General features: G+C 41.1%; 1 protein-coding gene across 1 annotated transcript in view; it reads right to left on the bottom strand.

Annotated features, from left to right (window-relative positions):
• The window catches only part of LOC139717870 (rab GTPase-binding effector protein 1-like), a 60075-nt gene that overhangs the window by 8151 nt on the left and 39056 nt on the right, over positions 1 to 12868 (bottom strand). The window contains exons 10-20 of the mRNA XM_071629359.1: positions 11999 to 12172; positions 11177 to 11306; positions 9129 to 9297; positions 8058 to 8180; positions 6942 to 7040; positions 6325 to 6460; positions 5318 to 5574; positions 4412 to 4790; positions 3700 to 3824; positions 2942 to 3064; positions 1886 to 1984 (exon numbers count right to left, since the gene is read on the bottom strand). Of these exons, the coding sequence (XP_071485460.1) occupies positions 1886 to 1984; positions 2942 to 3064; positions 3700 to 3824; positions 4412 to 4790; positions 5318 to 5574; positions 6325 to 6460; positions 6942 to 7040; positions 8058 to 8180; positions 9129 to 9297; positions 11177 to 11306; positions 11999 to 12172 (1814 nt within the window). The remainder of the gene's footprint in view (positions 1 to 1885; positions 1985 to 2941; positions 3065 to 3699; positions 3825 to 4411; positions 4791 to 5317; positions 5575 to 6324; positions 6461 to 6941; positions 7041 to 8057; positions 8181 to 9128; positions 9298 to 11176; positions 11307 to 11998; positions 12173 to 12868) is intronic.

Here is a 12868-nt window from a genome sequence, read left to right as displayed (position 1 = left end):
GTTGAAATGTAATGATTGTTTGTATGGCATCATTTCCAACAAGCCTCTTGTGTGCTTTCTATGATCCCTCCATTCAAAATGTATAAATTATAATAAAGCAATTGTATTTTGATTGTTGTATATTTTATGTTCATAAATGGAAATGAATGAATGAATATGTTCATTAATACAGTGCTCTAATGGAAAAAAAAAATGACGAAAGAAAATGAAAACTTGACAAACAAGGAAATGTAGAAATTACGCGGTGCGTAATACATTTTATATGTCCCCGCCGGAAGTAGCATTTAGTAGCAAAATGTACAATATAGGTAAAAAGATCAAGGTCAAAGGTCAAAGAAGTCAAAGGTCAAAATTCTATGTAGAAGTTTTGAAGCCCTCACCTAGTGCCATCACATAAAGCAAACGGAATCGAAATCGGGTTAGAAATGGCGAAGGAGTAGCATTTTGTAGCCAATGTACAATAAAGGTAAAAAATCAAGATCAAAGGTCAAAGAAGTCAAAGGTCAAAATTCTGTGTAGAAATTTTGAAGCCCTCACCTAGTGCCATCACATAAAGCAAACGGAATCGAAATCGGGTTAGAAATGGCAAAGGAGTAGCATTTGGTAGCAAAATGTACAATACAGGTCAAAATCAAGGTCAGAGGTCAAAGAAGTCAAAGGTCAAAATTCTGTGTAGAAGTTTTGAAGCCCTCACCTAGTGCCATCACTTAAAGCAAACGGAATTGAAATCGGGTTACAAATGACGAAGGAGTAGCATTTTGTAGCAAAATGTACAATATAGGTCAAAAATCAAGGTCAAAGGTCAAAGAAGTCAAAGGTCAAAATTCTGTGCAGAAGTTTTGAAGCCCTCACCTAGTGCCATCACATAGAGCAAACGGAATCGAAATCGGGTTAGAAATGGCGAAGGAGTAGCATTTTGTAGGCAATGTACAATATAGGTCAAAAATCAAGGTCAAAGGTCAAAGAAGTCAAAGGTCAAAATTCTGTGTAAAAGTTTTGAAGCCCTCACCTAGTGCCATCATATAAAGCAAACGGAATCAAAATTGGGTTGGAAATGGCGAAGGAGTAGCGTTTTGAAGCAAAATGTACAGTATAGGTCAAAGGTCACGGTCAAAGGTCACAACTGAAATTCTGTATAGAAGTTTCACAGCTCCCATGTAGTGCTATCATATAAAGCAAACAGAATCAAAATCGGGTTAGAAATGGCGAAGGAGTAGCATTTTGAACATTTTGATCACACACGGACACACGGACGGACGGACAGACGGACAGACGGACAGACGGACAGACGGACACACACACGTACGGAGCCTGTTTCATAGTCCCCTGCTCGAACTCGTTCGGCGGGGACAACAAATTGGCATAAAATGAAAGAAAAATTCAGAACAGATACGATAGACAGAGAGATTGTCACCATTAAGACAGATAATGCGCTGTCTTTCTATCATTTTGAAAAGAGAGCCTGAATATTTGCAACAATGGTCTTGGATTCACTGCTGTAATACAATACGACATGGATTCCAAAGTTTCTACTCCACTTAGGCACCCTGGGTTCAGACTCCACCCTGATGTACAAAGAACAGGTATGGCATGACATTTTGTGTAAGGATAGACGTAGTGGCATCCAAACTTCACACATCACAGATTGTTGCAGAATATGATGTTGAACTTTTGGCTAGAGCACAGAGGAAAATATACTTGGTCAACGGGATATTCCTAACTCCAATATTGGAAAAGGTTTAGTGGTAAAGTGGCAATTTCTAACAAACACATCTGTCCATTGAGGCAAAATCTGTGAGGTTGGACCCCACACCTGTGACTGAGACCATAGTAGTTTTCTACAGAGTGATACTGAGTTGCAAAGATACCAGGACCGGTGTCTAACCTGAGTTTGTGCATCTTCAGCAGCATTCTTCAGGCTCTCCTCCAACTCTGACCGCATCTTCTGCTCCCTCAGCACATTGTCAATCTCCTGCTCCAGTTGCTGGAGGAGAACAAATCATTATGTGATCAGGAATTAATAAATATGATTAGACAATGGTTATATTTTCATTTATATTTGCTTTGTTACGCAATGTCCTGCGGGCACTTGTTGATGTTATATTGGTCTTGTAAATCAACTACGTAATAAATAGTACCATTTTACTGCACCTTGAGCACCAAATGAAGGTAGAAACAGCGCCTTACAAATACACCATTTACGACTACCGTTATTAACATCTACACGAGGAAAGAAGACATGCATACTATTGTGTACAAAATGTGAGACAATGGACATTCATGCATACATACATTTTTACTTTCACAACAAAAAACTGGCCAGCCATCTCATCTTGTAATAACTTTATGTAATTTATCATCTCTTCCGCACAACTGTCAAACCCTTTTCTTTGTCAAAAGTGAAAATAAAAAAGAATGACCACTAACCATTTCCTTCAAGTTTTACTAATGTATGGAAATCATATATTTCTTCTTCTTTTCTTTTTTTTTTTTTTGCCCCTGAAGGCCTTGTAATTAGCTATTCAATCTACCCATTCCTGTTTGACACATTTCAGTCCAGTTAGCATGCAGTAGTATATAAATAATGCACATCACACAGGGTGTTAGTAAGAAATATTCATCTGACAGTAACTTTGGAATAGTTTGAAACACAGGAGGTGAAGCGGTTGTTAGTATCAGTCAATACATACCATTGCTCTGTAAACCATAAATTTGGACCTTTCACCAAAATAAAAGACTGGTCATTGAATCATTTGATAAGGATCCTTATCACCATTTCATGATTTGTGCTACGCCTCTAGCAGGGTTTCCTGCTCATCAAAACAACAACAACAACAACAACAAAAACAAAACAAAACAAAAGAAAAAAAACACCCATTGTGTTCTAAAGGCATGCATAAAATATGAGAGAGTGATAGTAGCAAGGTCCATCATGGCCTACCAGTCTGAGGCTCTTGGTAGACTCTGTGGCCTCCAAGTACTTGGTCTGAACTCCCTGCAGCTGCTGCTCATAGTTTGTGCACATGTCACACGGCCGGCCCAGCTTCTCACGGGCAAACCGGATCTGGAAAGCAGGAGAAAAGGAGACAAAATGTCATTATCATCAATCTTAGACACTTCTAGAAATCATTCTAATCGATATTGAGGCATTAATTTTTTTTTCAGTTACTTTCTATTATCATTATCATATTTTGAGAGGGTGTGAGTGGCTGGTGGTGGATGGAGAAGTTCTCTACAGGCTATAGTAAAGGGCATAGTCCTCCATGTTTGAGAGGGGAAGAAATGAGGTGTTGCAATATCAAAATAATGCTTGAATTATCAAAATGACCTCGCTTATTTGCCCTTGTGTTATGCCACTTTGCCCCTGTTCGCTGCAGATGTCATAATCACCATCTTTAGCAGCTCTTGAGATGTTCAGATTATCTACGTATACTGAAGATCTACCGGTATCTTTGTTTGCTGGTTTGTATCTCTCCTCACAAGATTCAGTCAAGTTCAGACTGGTGAACTCTGCAAGCTGCTGTTGTTTTCGTTCTCAAATACCTTGAATACCAAACAAGTAGATTGTTGATGTGGTTGTTGACAGGAGAGGCGGAATAATCTCTCATGGATCCCTAGCTGCTCTTCTGAGAAATCCATTGTTAGGTGTTAAAATAGGTCTATGATCTAGAAAGGCACCACGCTGAGTGAAAGACACACCTCGTCCTGAAGCTTTGTCCACTCTGTGTCACTGACAATCCTCTTTCCGGCCAGGAGTGAGTGAAGGTCAGTCTTTGACCGGGCGCTGGCAAGGACACTCTTCATCTCTTCTGATTCAGGTGTTCCTGTACAGGGTAGGAGGTCAGAACAACATCTCTATGAACAGTTTGATGCCCATCAGCAAACAACCGGTGATATCATCAAGAATTTAGGTTCCTATGCCAGGACATATCCTGTAATATTGTGTGATGACTATCACAAGACATCTTGATCGTATACGAGCAAATTATATCTCACAAAAGAAAGGTATCAAAACCCTACCAATGATTGGTATGCCAATAGGAGTGGTATGTCAATCATTTCTCTCCCTGTTTGCTTTTCGTTTCTTTACTTTTCTTCAATAGGTGCAAGCAGCATATCAATCTCTTGCATCAACTATCAGCAATGCATGTTTCTCATGTATCATGGAGTGGTATACTGGTCATGCATGGTCAAAGTTTCCAAACTAACACCACTTCGTGGCTCTACAGGGGAAAAGACAAAGAAACCTTGTCAATACACTGGTTGTTTGGGAAAACTGGTGTTCTATAATTTTGTTCTTTTTATTTTAAAGTATACTGAATCTTTGGAACAACATTCAGGTATTGCTTCAAAGATACGACATTTGCATTTGATTGTGACAGCGTTCCATAGTTTGCCACATGACACATACCAGACATTGCTCTCTCCTGTGCTTCCGTCAAGCTTATGGCCGATGACAATGACACGGTGTCATAGCTCACGCCTAGCATCCCTGAACTGTCTGGCCCGCTCTGGGCCCCAATCTCAGACAGGCTCCGCCCGATACCCGACCCCGCCCCATGCCCCGCATCCACTGTGTCAAACTGCAGGAGCTCCTCGGGGTCCACGTTGGGCCCTGCAAAGTCGGCAGAGGTGATGCGGTTCCTGGAAGGGGTGGAGCTGATGGGCGTGTCCACCGATGTCGGGACGAGGAGGGCATCGTCGCTGTCCTCAATGTCATCCCGGCTGAGGTAGGAGGAAGACGCATTTGAAACACCGGACTCGGGAGACGTCAACTCAGCCACTTCTTGCTACATGTGATGACAAAAACAAAAAGACAATCTATCACACGGACAGCTCCATGAGTGAAAACACACACACACAAATATTAATGCAACACTTTACCTCCACATTCACATCCATACATAGGACTCAGTCACCCATTGTTTCTCATACTATAAGCCTATCAGATGCAACTATGACAGTGCAAAGAGTTTTCTGAAGAGAGCATTACAAAGATCATCAGAACAAAATAAAAAACATGAGTGGAGATGTATCTAACATTTCAGACAATTTTCAGAAAAACTTGCATTTTCTCCCCTCTACCATTTTCCTGTACACCCTGCCTCTTTTCAGACAGCTCACTGTAATGCAGAAAATGCTTGAAGGGACAAAGTGAGTGCATCATAAATAAACATTCTGCTCGTCATAAGAATGTAAGACATTATAGATAACTAATAGTCCCTGTGGCAGGCAATCATGGTTGGTGCACCCAAAGGGGTATCATCCAGCAAAGCATCCAACCAAGTCATGATCCAACCAGGAACCAGCAACCCACCTCCTTGGAGTGCCTCTTCTCCATACTCTCCCGCTTCTCCTGCAGCGCCCGCACCTTCTCCTCCTGCTGCTCCCTCTCGCGGTCCTTCTTCATGATCTCCTGGATCTGCCGCTGCTGCTCCTCAGTCAGCACGCTCTCCATGCGCCTCATGTCCATCATCTGGAGCCGCTGGGACTCGAGGAACTGGTCGTTGGCCATCTGCCAGGTCTGCTGTAGCTGGGAGTGGGCCTGCTTCTCTTGCTCTAGGATCTTGCACACTGCAGGAAGGAGGGAGAATGCAACAGGAGAGAAAGAAGGAGGAGGAAAAGAAATGTAAGTATCAGTAACTTTAACTACAAATGTGCACATAAACAAATCATAATATGATATGGCTTCAATGATGAGAGTGTCTTTCACAACCATAAGATTAGGACTATGATTGACCTTTGCCCGAAAGCAAGAACAAACAAAGATCAGACATACTCTAGATGACCATCTGACGAACCCTCAGCTCCTTGGCTTATTGGTAATCAATTATTGCTATTGTAACTGGAGGCGGAGGAGAGCATTCCTCAAGGAATTTTAATGCTAGTGGGATTCACACTGACACGAACTGACGAGATACAAATCTCCTGACTTTTGCCTGGGTGGACATAGAAAGCTCACTAAAAAGCACAATCAGTATCACGATCCAAATCCAAAGAAAGCTTAATTGATAATTTGAGAAAGAGCACTATAATTCACAACACAGCAAGTGTGTGAATACAGGAGCAAAAAATCTTTAGATTTTTCTATCCCATCATTCAAAACACACACCACAACAGCACACCAACACAAGGGCAAGGGTCACTATACAGCGGTAGATTTAGGGCATGCACAGTTTGGCCGCTTTACCATCGTGACTGGCAATTAATGGAATATTTCTGTCTATCTGGAATGGTTCAAAAAGTCTGGGTATTTTGATCATGATTGACACACCACTATTTTTTCTGTGTGAATGACACTGATTTCTGTTCCGAGTCTCTCACCATCCTTGAGCTGATCCCTCATCTGGTCTCCCTCATCCTGCATGACCTTCTTCTGTTTGTCCAGCACAGCTACATAGAGCTCAAGGTCTACCCTCGCTGCCTTCTCTATCTCCAATACCTTGTTCATGTCTTTGATCTACACAAAGGAAATATAATAAGAGAGAAGGATCGAATGAGATAGAGCAGGTGAAATTGGAAAGAGACGAACAGCAACAACAAAAGAAGAGAGGAGAAACTCCATCAAACTAAACTAAACAAAAGTAGAATAAACAAAATAAACAAAACTAAATAAAACTACCAAACTAAGGTCAGCTAAACTAATATAAACTTGAGTGAGCTATATCACATATTTAAAGCCAAATGAAACTCAAATTATGGGAAAAAAAATAAGTTTCCGATGAAATATATTTGATCATCTTTAATTTCATGATCCTATCTGAGGTTAATCATTTTTAGAACTTGATATGCAATTCATACAACATTTGAAAACAGATGAATTGAAAACTACCCTCCTCCTATCCCCATACATGAGACTATTGACTGTCACACTGTCATTCTCAATTCTCAGACATCACAGTGAATACGAAGTGCTAGACTTCCACTCCAGTCCTTTTCACCTTGTCGTTCAGTGCAACGATGTCATCCTTGGTCACTTCGTTCCGGTAGCTCTCTGACACAGGTATTGCATCGCTGATGTCTTTGCCACCTGTTGCTTTCTGGTGCCAAAAACGTAAGAGTGAGAGAGAAGAAAATCATAGCTGAGGGATCATTAATTTGTACGCATACATCGCACGATGCCATGAGTCTAGGGACCTAAAAATCAAGTAAGGCTCCAGTATACTCCAAGGCAGAATTCAGCGCCAGTGGAGTAATTTGCACTCATTAACTTTCAGTTTCACTGCTAGGACCCTTGAAGAGTGTGTTCTTGTTATGCTACGATGCACTGGTTTGCTTTTGATCAAGTATGATGCATCATGATTACAACTTGTGGTCTTTGAAATGCTTAGCACAATGGATGTCACTAAGGCTATTTGTAAATAACTTGGATAAGAGATCTACACATATGGGCACTATGATTCAAACAGCAGAATGATATGTTCTTTTTTCCCCAAACCTGTCACTGCTTCATAATCACACACAAGCCAGGAGGCAACCCAAGGCTGCATATTTGTATTATCTTCCCCATTTCTGAAACACGTTTCATTACCCATTATCACAACACATTTGCAAGGCCTTTCGCATCGAATATTTCTAAAGTTGTTGCGTTTATCATCTCTATCTCAAGTTGAGAGGGAGGCCTTGTCACTGCCCAGTCCCACTACGCAATTTGACCTGAGGAGCAAAGATGTGTAATTGGCAATGGTTGGCATGAGCAGGTCCGAGTTATAAATGCATTTCAAAACAACTTTGCGTTTATCTTCTCCACACAAACATGTTTCTGGCTCAAACACGTTTGTGACTGAACTTTTCTGGCGTTTCAGAAACGTGTTTCTAACCCCATAATCAAACAGCTTTGCTTTAATATCAACTGCCAAAATCTCCCTGTAAGTTGTTTGGAAACCTTAATTCTAGGCCAGAAGTGAGTTGATAAATGCATTCAAAGAATACCTCCCGGTAACAATACCTGCGAGAAAACGGAAGATCACAAAAATAGGATCTTAACACCAGTCTCTGCCAAAGACCAAGCAGGTTAGGAGAAAGAAGTGGGAAGGAAGAAGGGAGAGACTGCCTACCTTTAGCCTGGAGTGAAGTAATCTGTTCTCATTGGTGGCATCTGACAGTTTGTTCTTCAGGGCCTCAATCTCAGCTTCCAGAGGTACAACCACTGCGCGGAGGAGCTCTGTGTCCTTCTGAGCCTGAAGCGGTTCACATACAATTTAGCTATCAAATTTATTGTTTTTATCAATCTATCCATCCTTCTATCTATCTCTCTCTCTATCTATCTATCTATCTGTATCTATCTATCTATCTACAAATCTTTCTATCTATCTGTCTATCTAATCTATCAAGATACATCACTCATTTTTGTTCTACCTTATTCTTTTTTTTTTAAATCATCCTCCCTGGGGTGACAAGATCTTTTATCTCAATTGGCATTTATTCAAATAAACCTCCTAACCCAATCTTTAAATGTAAAAAATACTGATTTACGTTTCAAAACGTTACAATTATCAACGTAATCCAAACCTACGTTTCTGCATTACCTGACATTTGATGTCAGCATTGATGATATTTTACAAAAATATTGCGAAAACGCAAAAGTTTTTTCGCTCTTCAGATATTTCATGATTTTGAGATATGAGGTCTTGTCACCCAAGGGACGATATATGACATATATCATATATCATATATGATTATGTCATACATAGATATGTATACACACATATACCAGGTAGGTTTACATACATGCACTGTAGTACATAGGAGAGTAAGATGGGCTTTAAAAGAGATGATCAATTAATTGTGTACATTAGGTGTGAATACTTGAACATTTATTGAGAATTAAACAGAGATAGACAGCAGACAGATATTAGATAGATAGACAGAGATAAGGGCATTACAATTAAAAAGATGACATCTGGATGAGCGCTTTGCTCATCACACCGAGGTCATATCAACTTTCAACAGCTTTCTTTGAGACAGCTCAGAGACTGGAACAGCAATTTCTTGATTAGAAAATTGGCTGCTGCATTGCTTGCATTGCAGCTCTGGCCAACTCTGGGATTGTGCTTGGGATGACTTACAGCCGTCTTCGTAACTGATCTCTACAGTGGAGTGCAAAAGGCATGAAAGCGTGACCTCACCTTCAGCATACTCTGCTCCAGACTGTCACTTTGAGGGCGGGGCGGGGGATGGTGCTGGGGCGGGGGCTTCTCCTCCCTGGTGGGGGAGGGGCTGGTGGCACTGGTAAGATTCCGGAAGGACTTGGTCATACTGGTCAGGAGGCTGGCGCTGCCCGATGACGTCATCCCTCTGCGTGTGAATGGGGAACAGGGAATTGCCATGGTGGAGGTGATATTTGGAAAGCCACTGCGATCTCTTTACATTGCAGCTGAACAACTTTTTCTCATGCTACCTTGAAAAGAGAAGCTTCTCTTTGCCCCCTCCAGATCCCCTCAAATGATGATGATGATGATAATGATAATGATGGTGATGATGATGATGATGATCATCATCATCATCATCATCATCATCACAACAATACGATAAAAATAATTAAACAATATCATAAATAATGTTATTGATTATAGGAATAACAACTGAATCACAAAAAGAACTGCAAATACACAAATGTTTTTAAAACTACTTTGACAAATGTATTCTCCTTTCTCAAGAAAGTGACATTGCTTCTTGAAACAGAACCACAGAACATCCAAAGATTCTGCACAACAGGAGTAGTAACACAAACAAAAATTTAGAGAAGTATTCAATGCAAATTATGTGTCATCCACATTAGTTTATTCAACAATCTCGTCAAATGGGCAAGTTGTTATTCCTATCACCACAAAAACCAACTAGATTTCATGCCAGAGTGCTGGTTGCTGTAGTCGCTATGAATGATTTCACAGGTACTATGTATCTTTCTATTAATCAATACTATTTTCTCAAGGAGTCCACAAGGTGAAGACATGAGTCAGACTTTGAAGCTAAATAAGAATCTGAATGATCCATAGAGGTTGTCAGAGCCTGGCTGTAAAGGCTGGATAATAGCAAGACAAACTTAATCTAAAGGTTCACTATCGGTCATGTGGCTTGCACTTAACAAGGGAAGTTGGCCACGGCAGGCCCCACATACTCAATACCAACAGAGACATAACGGTCAGAGGACAGCCACACAAATAGCCCGGATGCAGTAAGCCCCTAGATGGCTCTGTCTTCACACCTCCACTTTATATAACACCTCAAGCAATAAAGTGACCTGCCATGTACCCCTCACAGCCACTCTACTCACATGACTGGCTAAAATTAGAGGGAGGTCACTCTTCAGGCAGACACATGATTGCCTGTTTCCCACTTGTTTCCTTCTTCCCTGACAAGTGTTTTAACTTAAGCATCACGCCTGAAGATTAATTAAAGTCTCCATTGTTCCTGCAATGAGTAGTAATCATCAAAATGCTCGCATACATTGTGACCCAAGTGACAGATTCATGCAATTCTTAACTGTAGTATTTAAATCAAAGTTACTACAGCACCCACCGTAACTTTTACAACACTGACTGTAGTTGCTTCCATAGCTAATACTACTATACATGTTCCATCTGCAATTACTCAAAGAAGTATGTCAAAACAATGCAAGCATGTGGTAATTGGGGTGTAAACAAAAGAAGATATGAATAAATCAACAACACAACACCATGGCAATGAAATTCATTAATTCAGGCAGCTGCAAAGCAAAATGAGACAGAAGATATAAGCAGTGTGTGGGGGAGAGGGTGAGGAGAAGGAAAAGGAGGAAGAGGAGGAGGAGGAGGAGGAGGAGGAGGAGGAAGAAGAAGAGGAGGAGGAGGAGGAAGAGGTACAGGAAAGAGAGGGTGAGGAGGAGAGGGAGGAGGAGGAGGAGGAGGGGAGGAGGAGGAGGAGGGGGAGGAGGAGGAGGAGGAGGAAGAGGAGGAGGAGAAGGAAGAGGAGGAGGAGGAAGAGGAGGAAGAGGAGGAAGAGGAGGAAGAGGAGGAGAGGGAGGAGGAGGAGGAGGAGGAGGAGGAGGAGGAGGAGGAGGAGGAGGAGGAGGAGGAGGAGGAGGAGGAGGAGGAGGAAGAGGAGGAGGAGGAGGAGGAGGAGGAGGAGAGGAGGAGAGGAGGAGGAGGAGGAGGAGGAGGAGGAGGAGGAGGAGAGGAGGATACCAGGGACATACCTTTCTCCTCCCGTCTGGTTCTGGCTGAGTTCCTGCAGCTCCTGAGTGAGCCGTTCATTCAGCGATAGCAGCTTGTCCCTCTCCATCTGGTATGTCACGGCCGTCTCTTCCGCAGTGATGGCAGCCGTGTCTGTAAATCAGCGTTGGTACAGCGATTTTTCTCATCACATACTCTGGTTTTTAAAAGACTGTTTATGGAAATCAAGCCATAATACAATATTTGTATCATGACTACTACAGCATAGCATGGTATTAAGACGGGTTATCCAGTCAATGCCAGTCAGCATACCAAATCAACCTGTGTGCGCGAAGCAATGGGAATGTCAGGCACCTCAGGACTCTAATCAGCCCGAGGCTGTGCAGACTTTGCAACCAGGCTCATTATCATTTTTTTATTTCCTCAAGTATAATACGATCCTTCCAGGATATCACCAACGCTCGGAAGTTCATTGTGCAGTTCTAGAGTAACAGTACTTTTAATTACTTTTCTTGCCATCTACATCAGTTGATTGGGTGTTAGGAGTTCTTCTTTAAATATTCCAACTTTACATGCTTGTCAGAGCCAAGAAGCTTTTTGTGATGCATCCTTGTGCTTTGGGATTCTATATTAATCTTCTTTGTATCATTTGCACCCATTTCATTATCTATGTACACTTTAGCTCATCTGATATGAAATATCATCTGATGTCTTTATTGTTGAATCTATCATAAATCATTCCTTTACAAAGGGAAATCAATTCAATCGGATCAAATCCATCCTCTTTCAGGGATGTCTGGCAACGTGGGATGCCATCACACATATAAAGTCTCTTCCAAACTCACGTGTGACAATCTGCTGAAGAGAGGCCACCTCGTCGGCCCATTTCTGTCTGATCTCATTAATCTCATCCTCCTTGCTGCTCTCAATCACAGCCGCGGCTGCCTTCAGGCCGGCCAGCTCCTCCGTCAGTCTCTTCTTCTCCTCCCGGATGTTCTCCACCTCCTTGATTAACTCCTCTGCCATAGTTGAAGAAAGAGAGAGGAAACAAATAGACAAGGAGAATTAAAACATGACTCCATGAGGAGAAATAACTCAATTTTTGGCCAAGTATACAATAAATACATGTAGTGAGTAAAAACAAGCCAGATGTCTAATACTGATTTTTTTTTCTATTTAAAGGGATAGTACAGTATTGGTGGAGATGAGAATTGGGCTTTTAACTTTTTGTGAGATACAAAGAAAACACTTCAAAATAGTACAGAGCACACCATTTTAAGAGGAATTCAAAGTTTATTTGATGAAAATTGGGTTTGGAATGACTGAAACATCCAAAAACAAAGTAAAACAAAGCAATCGTAATAAAGTGTGGGTCCCACACTTTATTAGAATCGCTCTGTTTTGGATATCTCAGCCATTTCAAAACCAATTTTTATCAAATAAACATTGAATTCCTCATGGAATTACATGCTCTTTCATATTTCATAAGAAGTGTCTCAATATCTCACCAAAAAATGTTAGAAGCCTGAAATTAGGTCTCAACCAAAACTATACAATCCCTTTAAATTCCATCAAGTATACAATGAATAATGAGTAAATATGAACTAGATGTCTTATATTGTTTTTGTTTTCGTTTCAATTCCATCTAGTGCATACTTCAACATTATGTCTAGAAGGTTGGAAATATTGGAAAATAAACAATGAAAGTTGTCATC

The sequence above is a fragment of the Diadema antillarum genome, unplaced genomic scaffold (assembly GCF_040938485.1).
Source record: "Diadema antillarum isolate AM-2024a unplaced genomic scaffold, OU_Dant_1.0 scf00000084, whole genome shotgun sequence".
NCBI lineage: Eukaryota > Metazoa > Echinodermata > Echinoidea > Diadematoida > Diadematidae > Diadema > Diadema antillarum.
The sequence above is the reverse complement of the archived record's forward strand: the minus strand, read 5'-3'. Positions and strand labels throughout refer to the sequence as shown.